Here is a 14,124-nt window from a genome sequence, read left to right as displayed (position 1 = left end):
TGTGTAAGGAATAATTTTTGTGATAACGCAGGGGTAATTTTCAACAGTGAGGGCATCAACTACAATTTTATCGAAGAGTATAAGAACAAGATATTTACCCAGAATTCACTGTATTAAAAGTTTACCACAAGTTAATTTCCACCCACTTAGATCTGTTGTCATTTCAATGAACAAATGTAAAGTTAGCTCTGCTTTATTCAGTAACCCAGTAACCAACAGAATAAAATTCTTCAGGGAAATTGAAGCTGCAGGATTTAAAGACAATGAATCAATGGAATCATTCACTAGATGTGCAGACGATTTAGTGGATGCACTTAATTCTTCTTTTGCTTAGGATGCTTTGTTCAAGATCTCAGAGACTCATAAAACATTAATGAAACAGAACTGCAATATTGCTGATAGTGTAACAGCTCTGGTTCTGAAAGAGTAATGATTGAAAGTACATTAGGAACTTCTGAATACTTGTGGAAAAGAGGTTTTACCCAAATCTGAGAGAAAAATTTAATCAGGATCCACTTGAACATCATTTCAGTATCATAAGGTCTCTGAGTTGCTATGATTGTCCATCAGTAATACATGTTCTGAGCCTGCACATGTTAGTGTGTGTCTACTTTCATGTTGATAATGAAATGTCAACAGAATGTAACTTCACATAGGTTCACCCCAATCCACCACATATTCCGGAAAGCCTTGAAAGCTCCTCAGCAAAAGAATGTTTGGTTTGTCATCTGGTATGTTATGTGGTGGATCAAGCAAGAAGAGTCACAAAATGCTTGGAGCATTAATGCCTTCTAAATGAGAATTTGTCTGACATGCCACTCTCTTTACTGACATCTATTAGAGATTTTGGCTCTACTACAGGAAAAACGTTGCTCACATATCCACCGAAAGGTGTCTTCAGTGTTCTTACCCAGTTGGGGAATATTGTTGTGGTAAACCTCCGTGAGGACAGTTTATGGGGCAATCTTTGTTACAAGGGTTACTCCAAAATAAATGCACACTATTTTTGTAAAAATACAGTTTTCATTCTGCATGTGTGAAAGCTTCACAGTGTGTTGATACATCCTTCCTGCTTGTTTTCAAACTTGGTTCAACCTGTTCTCATGAGTGGCGCCATCACAACTTGTCTTCAAGTTGGCTACTACACTTGACATTCGTCAGAAGCAACGTGCTGTCATAGAGTTCCTGTGCTGTGAAAATGAGGCAGTGGGAAACATCCACAAGAGGTTGAAAAAGGTGTATAGAGATGCTGCTGTCGATTGCAGTACAGATAGTTGGTGTGCAAGCAGGTTACATGATGAAAGTGGGCACTGCAATATTGAGGATTGTCCTCGCAGCAGCAGGCCTCATACTGCACACACTCCAGACAATGTGCAGAGAGTTAACGAATTGCTGACTGCTGACAGACGCATCACAGTGAACGAATTGTCACACTACTTTGGGATAGGGGAAGGAAGTGTTTGCAGAATACTGAAAGTGTTGGCATTAAAAAAGGTTTGTGCCAGGTGGGTTCCCAGGATGTTGACAGTGGCTCACAAAGAAACAAGAAAAATGGTACGCAGCGGACTTTTGGGACAGTACGAGAATGGTGGAAATGAATTTCTTGGAAGAATTGTGACAGGCGATGAAACAAGGCTCCACCATTTTTCACCGGAGACGAAGAGGCAATCATTGGAGTGGTGTCATGCAAATTCACCCAAGAGAAAACAATTCAAAACCTCACCTTCTGCTGAAAAAGTTATGGCTACAGTGTTTTTCAATTCCGAAGGACTCTTGACTGTGGACATCATGTCAAGTGGAACCACCATAAATTCTGATGCATATGTGACAACACTGAAGAAACTTCAAGCTCAACTGAGTCGTGTTCAACCCCATCAGCAAAAGCAGGATGTTTTGCTGTTGCACGACAATGCGCAGCCACATGTCAGTCAAAAAACCATGAAAGCGATCAAAAAACTCAGATGGACAACACTGAAACACCCCCCTTACAGTCCTGACCTGGCTCCATGTGACTATCATCTCTTTGGGAAACTGAAAGACTCTCTTCGTGGAACAAGGTTTGAAGATGATGACTCCCTTGTACACGCTGCCAAACAGTGGCTCCAACAGGTTGGTCCAGAATATTACCATGCAGATATACAGGCACTGGTTCCAAGATGGCGTAAGGCAGTTGAGAGGGATGGAAATTATGTGGAGAAATGAAAATATTGTTCCTAAAGGATATATCTACACACTGTAAAACTTTCAACAATGTAGAATAAAAGATGGATTAAAAAAAAAAAAAGAAATAGTGTGCATTTCTTTTGGAGTGACCCTTGTATGAATGTTTAAATAGTTTGGATCACATTAGCATTGATATATCAAATGTTGGATGCTGCGAAGATCATGTGATTGACATTGTTTCTAAGCTGATTCTTCACCACACTGATAAGCAAAAACATTATTACCTCCTCCCAGTGTGTCATTGTATGCTACCTAGTGGCATTGCAGGCAAGTGACACAGTAACAAAAGTATATAAGCAGAGCAGACACAGATGGGGGATCACTGCAAATGGGGAAATCCAGTTAGATAAACGACTTTGACAAAGGGCGGATTATTATTACACAACGCCCTTGAACGAGTATCTCAAAAATGGTGAAGCATGTCAAATGTTCACATGCTACTGTGGTGAGCATCTATGGAAAGACGTAGAAGAGCAGTGAAACTCTCTCTAGATGCTAAATGGTTGGACGTGCATGACCCATCACAGAACATGGGGTTGTCAGGCTTGTCTTCACTGTGAAACAGGATAGATGGTGATCTGTGGCATATCTGCTGAAAGAAAGCAATATTGGTGCAAGCACAAGTGTTTTGGAGCCCACCATTCATTGTATATTGTTGAACAAGGAGATCTGTAGCAGGCCACCCCAAAATGTTCACATTTAACCCAATATCATCATTAAATTAAGACTGCAGTAGGCATGGAGCCACTGGGATTCTACCATTGATCAATGCAAATGTTCAGCTCTTCTGGTGAATCACATTTTTGCTACACTAGGTCACTGGTCACTCCACAAATGCCATCGTTGAGGTGAATGCCTGCTTGAAACGTGCAGTACACCATGAATGTGAGCAGTACTATGCTATTGTAGACATTCTCCTGCACTTGCATGGGACCTGTAGTAGTAATTGAAGACTTGCTGACAGCTGCAAATTACCTTCCTGCTTGAGGTCTTCCCTGACAGTGATGTCATCTTTCGGCAGTATAATTATCCTTGCCTCAGAGTCAGAACCATGCTACAGTGGTTTGAGAAGCATTTTAGTGAACTCATGTTGATGTCTCAGAGACCAATTTGCCTGATGTAAATCCTATGAAACCCATGATGGGTTGATATCAGACACTATCACCACATACACAAATCAGTGGCCCATTATTTACACGAATTGCATGACCTGTGCATAGTCATTTAAAGCCACATATCTCCACAAGCCTACCAACAAAATGTCAGATCCCTGATAAAGCAGAGTCACTGATTTGTTTCATTCCAGAGATACACAAACAAGCTATTAATCAGGTGGTCATAATGTTTTGGCTCATCAGTGTATATGGAATGCTGGTTTTTCATGGGCATTAAACAACATCAGAAGGAGCTGAAGTCTTCAAAAACTTCAAAGACTGCCCAAAAACTATTTATGCTAGTGGATAACTGATGTCCACTGGGATAAGTTAACTATATCTATGTTCTTTTCATTTCATTACATAAATTTCATGAATGAATCAGTTTTTGTGCTGCGACTGCCATGGTAACACATACTTCTGTCGGTCACAAGCAGAGCAGCTGACATCTTACAAAGGAACCAGTGAACTAGGAGAGTCAGCACACTTTCTCTTCTACTCTCTTCTACATGCTATGCACAAAGGAAGAGTTGGAAAGAATAAAGCATAATTTTAAGTAGAAAATTTATAGAAAAATTAATAACATTTAACCAAAAGCATAATACCACAATGTTCTGTGATGACAAAAGAGATTTAATAGCAGCACTTGTGGAATTTGGAACAATAACATCATGTGTTTTTTGGGAAACACATATCAGATTTAAAAGAATATACAAACAAAATGCGACATAATTTGCATGACAATGTATATTACTAGCAAGATGGTTCAGGAGGAAACTTTTTGTCCAGAGTCATGTAGTGTCAGCAAAATATCATGCCAATTTTGCCCAAATTATAAAATGGTGACATAACATAACACACTTCTAAATGTGAGTGATATCTGTAGTGGGTACAAGTGCAACACAGTTAGTAACTATTTTAAAGAAGATTTTTTTGCTATATGATCAGAGGTGGATTAAAAAAAAAGCCTCAAAGCTCTCTCTGATATAAAAGAAAGAAGATGTTCCAAGAAATTATACAAGTCAGAACATTTTGCTTAACATCTATGACCACTCTGTCCTTAGAAGGTTAAAGAGGCCAAAAGCAGAACTGAAGCAAAACAGAATTTGTTTATGGTATGGGCAGATGAATAAGACTTTTTGTCACTGTGTATGAGTATAGGGTGGGGTGATAATGAGATAAGCACATGGGTTGTTGAATATTTAGCTGGTATAGTATGTGGAATTGAAACCTTTGAACAAACAGGAATGTTATGTAAAAGGGATGAGTAAATGTCTTCTAATATATTGTGTTGCTGTGGGGAATCTGAAAAGTCATATAACTCTTTGAGAAATGAGGTTGCATGTAAAAATTATAATCTAGGATTAGACATGGAGATTTCTTTCTTTCTTGGGTTCAAAGTCTGTCAGAAATTAAATGGAACATATCCATCAATGTGTTCCTGATCAAAGAAGTAGCTGATTTAACTTTAATATGCTTGTGTATAAAAGATAGTCCAGAACTATACAGACACCAGATGGTCTTGAGCTGATATTCTGAAATAATGAACCAGTGGCCAGAAACATATCTTTCATGCAGTATGAAGTCTTGAAAACTAATGTTTCAGAGGCACATGTCAGTGAAAGGCTTATGTTTCTGCATCGATATTGGTGGCAGATGCTACCTTGACAGAAATATACAGTCCTCTCTTATGCACCCACAGCCATTTTTTTCTATGGGCTTAACATTAACTCACTGTTGAAGAATCTGAAGAGGAACCTCTTGATCATCAGACAACAGGGATATTAGAGAGAGTGAGGCACAATGTTACGCACTGCTGTTGTGCATGCATTGAGATTGGCAGGTATCACTTGCTGTTATGAGTTCAAGTTGTTTATGTCAATAGAGAATCAAATGTTCATTTCGAATCATTAATTTTTTAGCTCATATTTGAACCTACATCATCCATATAGTTTTGACCCTCAAGGTTTGAGACACCCCATTTAACATTCCTTGTTATGTAATTTGTGTTGCCTGTGGTAGAAGCCTGTTCATTTTCTTTTATTATTCTTTAGTTTCATTTATTTTGCTGTAATTAAGATGAAAAATGAAACCAAAAGTTTTCCAGATCAGTAGCATCCCAAAAAGTAAATAAATATGCAGAATAACTGACAACCTGTCATACATACAAGGCATGAGTTAGTCTACTAGTTATTTCTGTAATACGCTGCAAAAAGCTGATGTCATTAAAAGACTACTAGTTATGTTGTCATGTGAACTCTTAACATAAATCCAAAAGAAGTTACATCCAAACACTGTTTTTAGACAGACTATAAACTGAAACTGCAAAAACTCTGACAAGGCAGTATAGCATTCTAATGTAAGAGACAGAGGGGGAGGGTCTTCTATTACCTCACTAGCTTTTCTGCTTCAGTTTTCAATTGCAGAAGCCCAAGGCTCATTAATTGTCAATAGGTTCTATATCTAGGACAATTTAATTTGCTAACCAACACTTTTAAGCTTTAACTGTTTGTGTAGCTTCAATTAGACTCTAATGTTAAGCAGAACTGTACTGGGCAAGTATTGGATCCATATGATGGACTGAGATTAATGTTCTTCTTCAGATTTGTTTTTGAGCTACACAGTACTGAAACAACTAACACTTGCAGTATCTCTGTAATTTCTCATAGATATAACAATCTTTGTCTGTCGCTACTCCATTTCCCTCCATTCCACCTTCCATTACCTAGATCCTTTAGTGTATGTCCCATTAAACAGTCCTTTTTTGTGAGAGTTCCTTATAGACTTATTTCCTCCTCTAATCACTCTAGTATAATTTTATTTCATACTTCATAAGCCCATTTGAATATTAAGATTCATCTGTAGCCCAAGATTTAAATGCTGTCAGATTCTTCTTCTCCTGTTTTCCTGCAGTCTGTATTCTTGTCCGTATAATTCAAAGTTAATATGAGGGCCATTACAGAAGTCATAGCAACCATTTTTTGTCTCAAAAATGGTAACAAACTAAAAAATTCTGAAAGCTGCAAATGTCTGTAACCATCACATGTAAAGAGATGGATGAACTCACACTCCACCATAAAGATACAGCATGAGAAGAAGGATGAAACAAATTTTGTCATTTCAAACATGTTTTACCATCAGTTGCAATAGTACATTGCAAAGTATACATCTTTCATCCAAGAACCCACAGTAACATGATGTGATGCTAGATGACAGTCCTTTCCAGGAGAACGAAATGTGAAGAGAGACCACAGTATGAGCTGAGCAGCCATTCAGGATAGATGTTACCCACTTGAACAGTGCTGTTACATAAAGACTAAAGTCCATTGTGGAAGGAATGCATGAAAATGCCACAAGGAGCTTGTGGAAGTGGTTGGAAATGCTGCTCTACTGTACTGAATGGTAGCTCAGTGGGTAGATGCACAAAGGTATGGCAGAGCTGCAGTGTCCAACATGCACTGATCCAGCCAGCCTGTCAGTGTGTGTACATACTGTGCTTATACCCAGATCACCCAGTGTTTAAGAGAATGACAGAAGATAGATGCTGAAGGAATTACAGTCGCACATTAGTATTGAGAAGATAGAAATTACAAGATTTTACATGATGAGTTATACATGTGTAAAGTTGCTGCAAAGTGGATGCCTCATGCACTGAGTGAAGTGGAAGAGTGGACACATTAAGAAATTGGTTATGTGCATCTAGCATGTTACAAGGAAGAGGGAGACAATATGCTAACGTGAATCATTGCCATAGATGAATTTAGGCCCAGGGCCTATCAGCAAGAATTGAAACACCAGTCTGTGGAGTGGCATCATCCAGGACTACAATGTAGGCAGAGATTTCATCACAATACCTCTCCTGTCAAGTTAATGGTCATCGTAACTTATGACATTAGAGGACTGATTTTGTGCTATTTCATCCCACATGGACAAACTGTAAATGCATTGTACTATTGTCACACTTTCCTGCACTGACACCTATGACAGGATGTTTGGGAGAAATGTCCTTAAAGTCTACACAATGCATTAATTCTTCAGGACAATGTGAGAGTCCATACACCAGCGTGTGTATGGAATCTGCTTACACAATGTGGATGGAAAGTACAAGAGCATCCACCGTATTTGTTAGAATCATCATGTGATTATGACCTCAAGCAAAACTGAAAGAGCCGTTGCATAGGATCCACTTTTGAACACATGAAGACATTACCACAGCAGTGATGCATGAGATCTGATGATTTGCTCATGGAGGCAGGGGGGGGGGGGGGGGCAAGAGTATTTGGCATCTTTGTTGCAATTGACAGTAAAACTCAAATAAACAAAAAAATTGTTTCACCTTTTTTCTTATGTTGTAACATTATGGCAGTATGTGTGTTCATCCATCTCCTTACAAGTAATGTTTACATATGAACTATTGTTCCATTTGCATATTTTATAATTTTTTAATTCATTAGCATTTTTGAGATAAAAAAAATAGTTGCCATAACTTTGTAATGATCCTATGAAAAAAATGGAAAAATGCCTTTTTTGCCTCCACTAACCTGCTTCTGACATCTCTACTGCCTCAGTCATCTAATCTTATGTCACTGATATGAAAATTCTTTTAAGTCTTCCAATACTGTAATCTCCTTCTGTAATATTTATTCTTAAACCATATTTTGTGTGGAATATAGTACCCATTTCAGCAGGCTTTCCTTAATTTTAGCTATATTGTGAACTTTCATACTGCCTTGCACTTTCATACATGTTGTAACTCTTTTCCCTTCTATTCAACCAACACATCTAAGAAAGGCAACTTCTCATCTCCACTATAAATATTATATTTCACATAATTTATGGGCTGTTATGATACAATGAGCTCCTACAGGATCAAAGCTGGAAGAGGAAGTGGGTGGATGGTGTACATAATTGTCAGATCATGTAGCATCTTTTTCCATATGGCTATAGTCCACAGAGTGGGGCATCAGGAGCTAGGTGGCCATGTGAATACAATGATTTTGTTTAGATAGGATACGACTGTGGAATATGAGCTTGAGAAGGGTGGTAAGTAGTATGGAAAGGAAATTCATCCTTTATATCAACTACAGGAGAGTTTCGTAATTCATTCTGGGTGATAATCAGGGTAGTATGTTATATGAGACAGTGTCTGTCATCTTTATACAACGACTGTCAATGCATTCCTTCCTCAAGTTCATCATCAAACACGTCTACATTTCTCTTAAACAGTGCACTTTAGTTGTGATTGCTTAGGCATTCCCAAGGTAATTATTCTTGGTAGTCTCCTTGAGTTTGCTGCTGGATCCTAAAATCAAAGAGACTCAATATTTCAGCAACCCATCTGTTTACCCTTTTCAGGAGAGATGCTGCTGCTGGGTCAAGATGAAAACTGATACCAAGACAGGAAACCAACATCCTATGTAGGGCTCCATAACATATGCAGCTCATGGGCTGCCCACCACAATTGCTGCACCCTAGACAGTGCATGTGGTGCCACACTTTGTAGAACACTGATGCCAAGAATGTGTCACATTGTGTTTTAACATGGAATAATACAGGGTTGCACATCCTGCTAAGAGGAAAACTCTTGCTTCTGTTAAACAAAGTTTTCTGCCAACTTCATTTCAATTGTCTCCTTACAAATATTGTCCTTGAAGATATGCATGCTGGCAACTAGCAGGGCCTCATTAAATGTTCTGCTGCCACAATTTTTTCAGGCTCTTGTAACCTTATGTGATGGCAATGCTCCATGCATGTTCTGAACTGAGCGGATCAATCAGACAATAGAAGCCTTCCCACAAGGACACAGATTATTGTATATTCCAGGCTTCTTAAGTCCCAAATCATCACTGACAGTGCTGAGTTGTGACCTACTCTTGGCAGATGGGCAGAACACACTCTTAACACCACTTCATTTCAGTCAGTCTATCTCTCTTTTCAGAGTTGCTATTGTATCCCATTATTCTAACAAAGAAAAGTCTATCTATTGTAACTTAAAGAATGTTAATTCTATGTCCTCAGTTTCTAGTAATCATCTTAGGAACAATTCCTTACTAAATATTTTATTTGGACTGATTTAGCTCCAAAGCATTTTGCTTGTCAGCAAGCTATGCAGAAATCAAAAAAGAAATCACATTCCTGTGTGTATACTTTATGTTGTCTCTTCTGCAAACTCATGCCACTCATGTTTTTTTCATTGTTAATCCTTCAGTGGTAATTTATCAGTTTGGTAATTGGAAGATCCCTTGGATTTTCAGAGAAAAATTGTTGGATAGTGACCACAAAGTATCTGATGAACTTAATTTTAATAATAAACAAAATAAACTGTTAGACTATACAGATACTGGGTGCAGTTAAAGAGCTCGAATACCTAAAATTGAGTAACCATGTTCATATTCATATTGGGCCTCCAGCCAGAACTTAATGTCATCTTGACACAATATTTCGACGGTCCACCCTCTGCCATCTTCAGGTGAGTAAGTTATCACACTGACTCACCAGAATTGAGATCAAACCACAATATTGGCTCCTTTATACACCACCTGTAGGTCCACTATGGATGCACGAACATTACTGCCCTCTAGTGCAAAGTATGGCAGAGCACCTGTGGTGAAAACTCGTTGAAATGTTTCTGCAAGTTTTCACCACATATGCACTACCTTACTTTGCACTAGAGGGCAGTTACACTTGTGCATGCACAGTGGACATACAGGCAGTGTATAAAGGAGCTGCCACTGCAGTTTGATTTCAGTTCCAGCAGGTTAGTGCAACAGCTTACTCACCTGAAGATGGTGGTGACAGGGACCGCCCAGATATATTTTCTCAAGATGATGTTGTGTTTCAGCTGGAGACCTAGTATGAATATCATTACTTACTATGCCAGGAAAGTTTACAGAGCCATGAGTAACCATGTTCATTGCTCTCGAGACATAAAGCACTCTTTGTTTATCTTCATTGATCTATAAACAACAATTTATGAGCATGTTCAGAAATTCATGTTACAAACTTCTAGGCCTTGCAGAGGGAGCAAGTACATAATATTTTGAATAGGAATCCATGTCTGGAAACATACCATTTCCATTCTATGACAGTTTTAATTGAGATATGAAACATGTCCATGTCTGCTAAGGAAAGAGAAATATCTCAGAGTTGCTTCTCATTGCACATGAAATTGAAAAGACACCAGGTGGGATGTAGAGTATGTACCAGAACATACTTCATAGGTACAACATCTGTAAGAATGTTGGTGGCCACTACATGAAGTTGCTGTTTTAAGGCATCAAGTCGATTTACTAGTAAATTTTGCATTGGGACTTCAAGGCAAATTTTTAAAATCCTTAGCTCACACACAGAATTTATTACAGTGACATAATTGTGTAGGAAAGTTCCAGTAGAATGTAAATACTCTGGGAGTAGAGGAGACCACACACAGGAAAAGCAGAAGTATAGAGCTGTCGACAAGCAAACACACAAGAAAGGAAACTTGCTAACTTTCAAAGTAACCCTTTCTCTAACTAGAGAACACATAAATATGCACGCGCGCGTGCACACACACACACACACACACACACACACACACACACACACACACACACAATGCCAGCTGGATGCACAACCCAATGCTACATTGCAGGAATGCTAGATTGAGGTGGAGGTGGAGTTATGTCAGGTGGGCAGGGACAAGGAAAGGTGGGAGGCAGGAAGAGGAGGTGGGGTGGGTGCCCAGCAGCTCAGAGGGAGGCAGCTAGTTTGCTGGTTAGGAAAGCAGGAGGAAGGGGTGGCAGCTGCATGGGATAGGCATGTGATGCACAGATGTCAGAACTGGTGGGGAGCAGTGCATATTGAAGGTGACACAGGGATGTGGGTTGGGAGGGGTGATAGTTTGGGGTTAGGGAAAACTGTTGGATTGAGCGTATGGGGACACTGGGTTACTGTGGATTGAGACCAGGCTTTGCAATACATCCTTTGTTCCCACAACTGTTCTGGCCTCAATATCCAGTAAACTGCTGTCCCTACACCCTTCACCCAACAGCATCCCCTTCTTCCATCCTACCACCCCTTCCCAACACACATCCACATGTCACCTTCAGTGTGAGCTGCTCCCAATTGGCTCAGATACCCATGCATCACATGTCTTGCCTATGCACCTGCCACTCCTCCCTCCTGCATTCCTGCACAGGAAAACAGCCACCTCCATTAAAGACACTAGCCATCTGCCCTCAACTCCTCTTCTTGCCTCTCTCTCCTTTTCCCATCCACTCAACACAATCACCACCCCAACATAGTCCACCTGCCAAAATGCAGCACTGGCATTGCGCATCCAGCCAGTGCCATGCACAGGCACAGGTGTTTCTGTGTATGTGTGTGTGTGTGTGTGTGTGTGTGTGTGTGTGTGTGTGTGTGTGTGATTTTTGGCATGTATTCGTACTATATCTCAAGATAGGATTACTCTGAAAGCAAGCAGCTTTCCTTTTCTGTGTGTGCCTATCAGCACCTCTATGCCTCTGCTTTTTGGTGAGTGGTCTCCTTTTACATTTTAATGACAATCATATTACACAGGCATTTTGTCAGTATGGTGTTTTCATGTAAAATAACAATGGAAATTCCTGGGTGGAGCAATAAGTAAAATAAGGGAAAAGCAACCACACATATATAGTAGATCGATGCATGGAGCACATAAACAAATAACAGAAAACAGCATTCACACTAGCTTTTGAACAACAGCTCTTTCTCTAGCACAAGCAAACATTCACATATTCGTATTGTCTCTCTTTACTTATCTGCAACTCCTGTCCATTCTTTATCCCTTAATGTTTCTGTACTTCCTTCTCTTCTACAGTACCTGCCTTCAAAACACACACCAAGTTTGTCTGGTTCTGTGTGTGAATGTGATTACTTTCAGTAGCAAAAGAGCTATTGCTTCAAAATTAATGTGAATGCTGTTTTCTGTTATGTGTTTCTGTGATCCATGGACTGATCTAGTATAGGCAAGTGGTTCTCTTTCCTTTATTTTACATATTGCCCTGTAAAATGGTAGATTTGTTGAAATAATGAACTGGAATTACACTAGATATTTTAACAATGGATTTTATGGCTAGTTTACACACCCTTCCTGTAAAAATTGGGTCATTTATTCAGTCTTAGTTCAAAACTATTAACATGAAGGAGACATGAGAAAACATCTGTGTTACTTAGAAGATCAACATCTTTCTAAATAATTCTTATAATTCATTGTCACACACGTAGTGATATCATTTTGTATCCCCTGATCATTTACAAAAGTAGGAGAATGTAAAAAGATACTCTGTGTACGATCCTGCTAATTATTAAAATAAACAAAAAAAAGTGGGAGAGGGGGTGGCGTGAAGGCTCTGCTCAGTGCACAGCTTATTTTATATAAATGTGAACAAATTACTAAATCATTAAAGAACATACATACATGCATGGTAGTAGAAACAGCAGTATAATGATCTATTTTAAGGATGTTATGTGTTATGGGAAACTTTGGAGGAAGGTTTTGTAGCATTGTATGTTGTACTACAGTACTTAATTTTATGTACATTAAGTTTTTTATTCTCGCTATTTGTCTTGCTCATTATTAAATATAATTTCAGAATACATACCATATGCTTTATATATTTTGTTTAAAGAAGTTAAAGCTATGTTTTTGGTTTTTGTTGCAGGAATTAGAAACATCAAATCTTCAGAGCCTGCTCTTTTGTATGCATGCATTTTTAACAGCTAAAGTAGCTTCAGTTGATCCAGCATTTCTGAGTTCAAAAACACCCTAGTCAGTTTTGTACAAAATAGATTAATTATTATAAATAAATGTACAGAAAATACCATAAGATAAATCAGTTTGTATATTGAAATACAAAAATAGTGAAATATATTGTTTGTAAATGTTAACATTGAGAAATGTGTCTATCTGAAAACAATACCTTTATAAATTTATAAATATATGTACATACAATCCTTGTTATATTGTTGTCTATACTTCTTACTTACAAAAGCAAAAAAATGTATTGTTTACTTTTGTGTCTCAATGAAATTATATATGAATTTATTACATGAGTCTCAAAACCAAAGGACAAGGGCCAAAACAAAGTTTAATCAGAAGCTTTAGATTATGAAAGAGTTTTTGGGATTTTATTTATGTATTTCAATTTATGAAATCAATACAGTTTTGGTGTACTTTTTACAACTTCATTCAAGAACTTTTTGTAAATTGTAGCTGAAAAGAACAGACTGAAAGCGTTTCTCTGGCAGCAGCCAAGAAATCACAAACAAAAAACTTTTTAAATAATGCCTATTGTAAAAACTGCAAAACATATGTACTTCATAAAGATTTTAATGTTGTTGTTGATAAAGAGTAAGTTACAAACTGGCCAAGATTTCTTCCACTGTTTGAATGTAATTTGCTGCTCTGTGGGCACTACAAGACTGCATCTTTGTGTAAATGAGAATCAAATTCCCATTTTAGTGATGGTCACGTGATATCATTTGTAGTACCAGAGTAACTATCTCTAATACATGTTACAGCAATAATTAATATGAAAGAACATAACACAAATAATTAATGAAGTACTTTCTTGTATTTAATTTAAACTCTTTGATTTCTAATAACTATGGGGGAAAAGGAAGTGTTTTACAGTATTTATCACATGATTTGCAAGGAATAGTTGAAATCTGTGTGTGAACAACAAAACCACTTTCTTTCGTACCACTACTTTGTTAGTGTCTTTGTTTT

The 14,124-nt window shown here is 38.1% G+C and overlaps 1 protein-coding gene across 1 annotated transcript in view; it reads left to right on the top strand.

The window, feature by feature from the left end:
* The window catches only part of LOC124544770 (gamma-1-syntrophin), a 788,763-nt gene extending 774,974 nt beyond the window's left edge, over positions 1-13,789 (top strand). The window contains exon 10 of the mRNA XM_047123450.1: positions 13,058-13,789. Within this exon, the coding sequence (XP_046979406.1) occupies positions 13,058-13,165 (108 nt within the window). The 3' untranslated portion in view covers positions 13,166-13,789. The remainder of the gene's footprint in view (positions 1-13,057) is intronic.
* The last annotated feature ends 335 nt before the right edge of the window (positions 13,790-14,124 follow it).

The sequence above is a fragment of the Schistocerca americana genome, chromosome 1, assembly GCF_021461395.2.
Source record: "Schistocerca americana isolate TAMUIC-IGC-003095 chromosome 1, iqSchAmer2.1, whole genome shotgun sequence".
NCBI classification, from domain to species: domain Eukaryota; kingdom Metazoa; phylum Arthropoda; class Insecta; order Orthoptera; family Acrididae; genus Schistocerca; species Schistocerca americana.
This window is presented reverse-complemented; position numbering and strand designations above follow the sequence as displayed.